Source organism: Buceros rhinoceros, unplaced genomic scaffold (assembly GCF_000710305.1).
Source record: "Buceros rhinoceros silvestris isolate BGI_N320 unplaced genomic scaffold, ASM71030v1 scaffold35546, whole genome shotgun sequence".
In the NCBI taxonomy this organism is placed as follows: domain Eukaryota; kingdom Metazoa; phylum Chordata; class Aves; order Bucerotiformes; family Bucerotidae; genus Buceros; species Buceros rhinoceros.
Window position 1 is genome coordinate 1 of NW_010418805.1, and position 233 is coordinate 233.

Sequence of the window (233 nt, forward strand, 5' to 3'; positions counted from 1 at the left end):
GGCGGGGAAGGGGGTCAAGACACCCCCTCCTCTGCATACACGGGGGCCAGCACCCCTCTTTTCTCGCCGGGATGGTCCCGGGGGGGCCCCGGCTGTTCATGCTCTCCAGAGGAGGAGGTGGTTGGTGCTGTCGTCCCGGCCCACCGTCTCGCTGCTGCTGGTCAGGCGGAAATCCTCGTAGCCCTCCCCGCCCCTGATCACCAGCCCCTTGGGTTTGGAGGGGGCGCGGGAAG

The 233-nt window shown here is 69.1% G+C and overlaps 1 protein-coding gene across 1 annotated transcript in view; it reads right to left on the reverse strand.

Annotated features, from left to right (window-relative positions):
* Positions 1-96: 96 nt before the first annotated feature.
* Positions 97-233, reverse strand: part of ARHGEF17 (Rho guanine nucleotide exchange factor (GEF) 17) — a gene marked incomplete at its 5' end in the record, with an annotated part of 10,029 nt that continues 9,892 nt past the window's right edge. The window contains one exon of the mRNA XM_010138673.1: positions 97-233. Within this exon, the coding sequence (XP_010136975.1) occupies positions 97-233 (137 nt within the window).